Source organism: Tupaia chinensis, unplaced genomic scaffold (assembly GCF_000334495.1).
Source record: "Tupaia chinensis unplaced genomic scaffold, TupChi_1.0 Scaffold000610_1, whole genome shotgun sequence".
Classification (NCBI taxonomy): domain Eukaryota; kingdom Metazoa; phylum Chordata; class Mammalia; order Scandentia; family Tupaiidae; genus Tupaia; species Tupaia belangeri.
Genome location: NW_006160129.1, coordinates 2,721,879 through 2,726,518, shown reverse-complemented (window position 1 = coordinate 2,726,518; position 4,640 = coordinate 2,721,879). Strand labels below are relative to the sequence as shown.

The following is a 4,640-nucleotide window of genomic DNA, read 5'->3' as shown; positions in this document are numbered from 1 at the left end:
GTTCAGCAGTCACCCTGGACATGGGTCAGGGTGGTGCAGTCCCTAAGAATTGCCAGGCCACACTCCCTCCATGGCCCTACCAGGAAAACCCCCCACTCTGCAGACTGAGACCCACCCCTCCGCCTGGGGTTCCATCTCCACCCCTCACCACCACATCACTCTGAGCTAGACCACTGAGGCCGCCTTTGTCCCCTGTTCCCCCACAGCAAACCTCCTTCCCAAGGATGTGTTTGAACTCCTGAAGGACAAGTGGGATGACCTGCAAGAGGTGAGTGGGCTCCTCCATGCGCTGGGGAAGAGGCAGCCAGGAGCCTCTGTCAGTGTGGAGGAAGCCTCTGGCCTATACGTTGGGAGGGAGTAAGCTGAAAGGGAACTGCAGACCCCAAGCAGAATGGGTGTTCGGAGACCTGTGTTCTGCACGTAACTTGCTCCTTCCTGGGCAGGTGGGAGTCAGCGACATGCAGCTGGGGGACCAGGGGCCACCGGAAGAGGCCGAAGACCGCTTCAGCATGCCCCTCATCATCACTATCGTCTGCATGGCATGTTGCGCCCCTCTAGGGCTGCTGCCACCAGCGCCTCTCCCAGAGGAAGGACCAGGTGAGTCCTTTGTCCTCGAGCAAGGGGGCCAGTCCCGCTCACGGGATGACTCTAACTTCATCATTGCAAAGAGGAATGTGAGTGGGCCACGGGCTGCTCTGCCAGGAGGGACCATCCCGCTAGACTCCTGCTTGCTTAGTGGGACATGAAAGAGGCACATGGCGACAGGGAAGTGGGTGGGCTTGGGAGTCAGACAGGCAAGGCCCTAGTTCTGCCCTGATCGTGTGACCTTGAATCAACTGTGTCATGGCTGTGAGCTTCAGGGTCCTCGCCTGCAGAGTGGGGATAATAGCCACCTTGCAGAGCTGTTCTGAGGAGTCACTGATGTAAATGGGCCTAGGCATGCACTGCCTTCCGAGTTCCCATCATGACAGTTCCACCCAGACCCGTGATCTGCGACCCTGGCCGCACACTATGGGGCATTTTAAAGAAGTCCCCAGGCCTGTCTCCCTCATACCCCAGTTGGAAGAGAATCTGGCTCAGCATGAGTGTTGAAACCAAGACAGAGAAAGCAGCGTCGCCAGAGGGCCGCCGTCTGAGATAGACGGTCAGACTCATCTTGCCCAGGGTTAGAGAGGACCTGAGTTGCTCAGCCCAGGGCAGGGGCGTCACTTTCAGCCCTGCCCAGTTCATTCGGATGGGATGAGGTTGGTGCCTGGAGAGGAGGTTCCAGGGAAGGCCTGGAGCAAAGTGCTCAGAGAACTCTGGAGCACAAAGTCCATCTCCATGGACTTCAAAGCTTTGCTGCAGGGCCAAGGTGAGGTGACCTGAGAATGTGAGGGTAGAGGGCGCGTCTTTGTCTCAGACTAACCTGAAGCAGACCAGTAGCCAGAATGGACTCCGGGAGCAGCCAGTTCTCATGTGTGAGCCAGAAGTGTTCATTTACACCAAACTGTGGTTCCTGGGAAGGAGGCACATGTGTCTCTTAAGGCTTGTAGCCCTCCAAAATGACCTTCTCCCTGGCCCATCACCCCAACTCTAGCAACGACTAACAGAGGAGCTGCAGACGGTGGAGAATGGTTACCATGACAACCCAACCCTGGAAGTGATGGAGACCTCTTCCGAGATGCAGGAGAAGAAGGTGGTCAGCCTAAATGGAGAGCTGGGGGACAGCTGGATCGTCCCTCTGGACAACCTGACCAAGGACGACCTAGATGAGGAGGAGGACACACACCTCTAATCAGGTCTGCTGGCGGCCTCCGACAGCGCCACAGAGCTCCGGACTGACCACCGGAAGTGCCATTTGGACGGGGAGGAAAACTCCTTCCTCTTTGAGGAGGGAAAGACTAGGGAGGGACAGTGGACTCTGAGCATTACCCCCTCCCAACCTTCCCCCAGGGCCTTAATTTTTCCCCTTTCGAGCTGAACAAATCACATTCTGTCTAGATTCCTCTTGTAAAATAATTCACTAGTGCCTGAGCTCAGTGCTGCTGGAAGATGAGAGGAAAGGGGTCAAGAAAGAGCCATGTAAGGGGCCTTGGAGACCCTCCAGCAGAAAGCCTCTATTTCACAGGTGAGGTTTCCAAGGCCCGAAGAGGGTAATGACTTGCCCCAGGTCCCACAGCCAGGTGACAGGATGAAGACGGCGTCCTCCCCACTGCAGTGCTCATTTGCACCAGGCCTCACCGCGGTGCTTGCTCACACCCTCTCCAGAGCTACCCTGGGCAGGGAGTGAAACGCCAGTCGGTAGATGGGCTGGGCAGGAGAGCAGAGCCAGGTCCTGTCTCGGTGGGATCAATTCCTCCAAAGTACAGGTCCTACATTTTCTATCCAGCCTCTGCCAGTGTTCCCGCCCCCTTTATTCTTCTCCCTCCTTTCACTCAGTTTTTATTTGCAGTCTGCACCAGGGCTCCTGGGACTAGCATAGGCCATTCATGCGTGACCTTGAACCCCTGCTTTGGGATTCCATTTCCCTGCATTTGCTTAATGAGGTTGGGACTTAACCCACGCAAAACTCCTACAGTGAGCTAGGTCTGCCCAAGGGGTTGGTGGACAGGGGAAGAGCAGGGGAAGCACTTCATCCCAGGATGGCTGCCTCACAGCAGCAGGTTAAGATAGCACTGCCCCGTCACCCAGCACTCCCGGAAGAGGCTCCCCCACATGTCCTTTGGCCTGGCCTTCCATTCCCACCAGGGAACCTGCAGTAGCTACAGAATGCAGAGTGTTCCTATGTGTGGTTCACTGCTCGGCTGACACGGGGGAAGAAGAAGCCAGGGAATCACCCTGCAACTCCAGTGTGAAAAAGCAGCAGCTGAAGGACAGGTCCTTCCTGGCAACCCCAGTCAGCAGAGATGTGTCTTAGTAGACAATCGGTTCAGCTAGCCAGGAAAGACAGGCTCTACTCTCTACTTTGTAGGAAACTCAGGGACTTTGCAAGTTGCTGAGAGTGCTGTCATATTTGTTTTTTTAATCCGGCCCTCCACTGCCAAAGGCCAGAACTCATCATTGGAGACTTTTCAGTTAGCTAATCTCATTTCATGCCATAGGGAAAGCAAGGCCTACGATGTGCAGCACATTTTAAGGTGCAGCTTGGGGACTGGCTGGCTATTTCCAGTAACTGTTCACTGTCCTGGCATGGAGCTAGGCCTCGCTGGTTCCTCTTCGGTAGTCTAGTGGGGCTGCCACAGCTCTCCTACAGTTTCTGGTGGCATCTCAGGGAACCACAAAGCCATGTCTACTCCCCAGTGTTGGTTTTCATTCATAGGCTTAGCAGTGAACTGCAACATACAAGGCTGCTGAGGACTGGGCGGGGGGAGATTTAATCCGATCTTCTGAGAAGGGGGAGTCCTGCATGGAATTCTGTACTGTGGCCATGGTCTCTTTGTTACTGGGCACAAGTTCCCTGGTTCCAACTAGGAAGGGTGGGCAGAGCTGCTTGGGGAATGAAAATGGTCTCTTTAGGGCCAAGTCACAACTCCAGAGTCCTAAGGGCAGGTCCAGACTGGTCATTTCGATGAACTAGGCTATCTGCTTTGGGACAGCTTGTGTTCAAGGAACTGAGGGGTGGGGGCTGGGAGGAGCTAGGGCACAGATCTCTCTCCTTCCCGTCTGCCTGATTCCTTCTTTAGAGCCTGTAACCACTTGGTATCCTAGGGCAGAAGGAAGACCACAGCTTCATGGAGGGCTGACTGGCCCCCAGTGGATTTCCAAAGAGTGGCCAGGCTAACAAGCCTCCCAAAACATTTGCCCTGGCTCTCTGGGGCTTGGAGGTTCGACAGGATGGAGGACAGTGCTGGTTTGGGGGAGAAGAGCAGAAATCTTGTTACATTGGAACAAGATCTGTTGGCTTCTGTCTTGCCCAGCTTTGGTTCCTTCCACCCCATGGGTTCCTGTCATGGCCTCTAGACTGGATGATTACTCCTTTGCTGATTCTGGGTCACATCTCACCAACCAGGGATTTTGACAGAGACAGCAGATAGGCCTCTGCAGATTGATCCAACACTACAACCCCAAGGCCTCATGGAGAGAGATGATGACTAGCAAGGACCAGAGGGTAAAGGTCATGCCTGGTCAAAAGGAAAGACCATGTCCTGTCCCGGAAGGAGCTCTAGACTGAGTCAGAGGGTCCTTTTTATGTATCCGAACTGTCTTGCTCTGGCCCTTAGTGGGACTTCAGAATCTGATACCTTGCCTCGCTTTTGCCACTGGGACATCTGTGTCAAGAGGTCATACGACACACGCATCCGTAAAGGTCATCTTCCTGTATCTTTACTGGGTTCTAAATGCTGTCTGGTAATTCAGGTTCGGGGGCTGAGAACAGGTGAGAGGAGCACTAAGCGCTTAAACAAGTTGTACCAAAGAGAGATTACGAACTCCACTTCAGCGGCAAACTAAAAACTGTAAGTCCAGTGGTTTCCCCAAGCTACAAACATCATGGATCTGACAAAGAGATGAAACCCAGTGGGAAGCACGCAGCCACGTAATCGGGGGGAGTGAGGGGGAGCAGCCGTGCTCACATAGAAGGTAAAGAATATTGGATCAAGCACATGAGACAGGTCTGATCTAGTCTACACACCAGATTTTTCACCTGTCAATAAGGAAAG

The 4,640-nt window shown here is 54.1% G+C and overlaps 1 protein-coding gene across 1 annotated transcript in view; it reads left to right on the top strand.

The window, feature by feature from the left end:
• The window catches only part of PODXL (podocalyxin like), a 9,433-nt gene extending 5,397 nt beyond the window's left edge, over window positions 1-4,036 (top strand). The window contains 4 exon segments of the mRNA XM_027775880.1: window positions 207-268; window positions 444-541; window positions 543-597; window positions 1,580-4,036. Coding sequence (XP_027631681.1) covers window positions 207-268; window positions 444-541; window positions 543-597; window positions 1,580-1,777 — 413 coding nt within the window. The 3' untranslated portion in view covers window positions 1,778-4,036.
• Window positions 4,037-4,640: the final 604 nt, after the last annotated feature.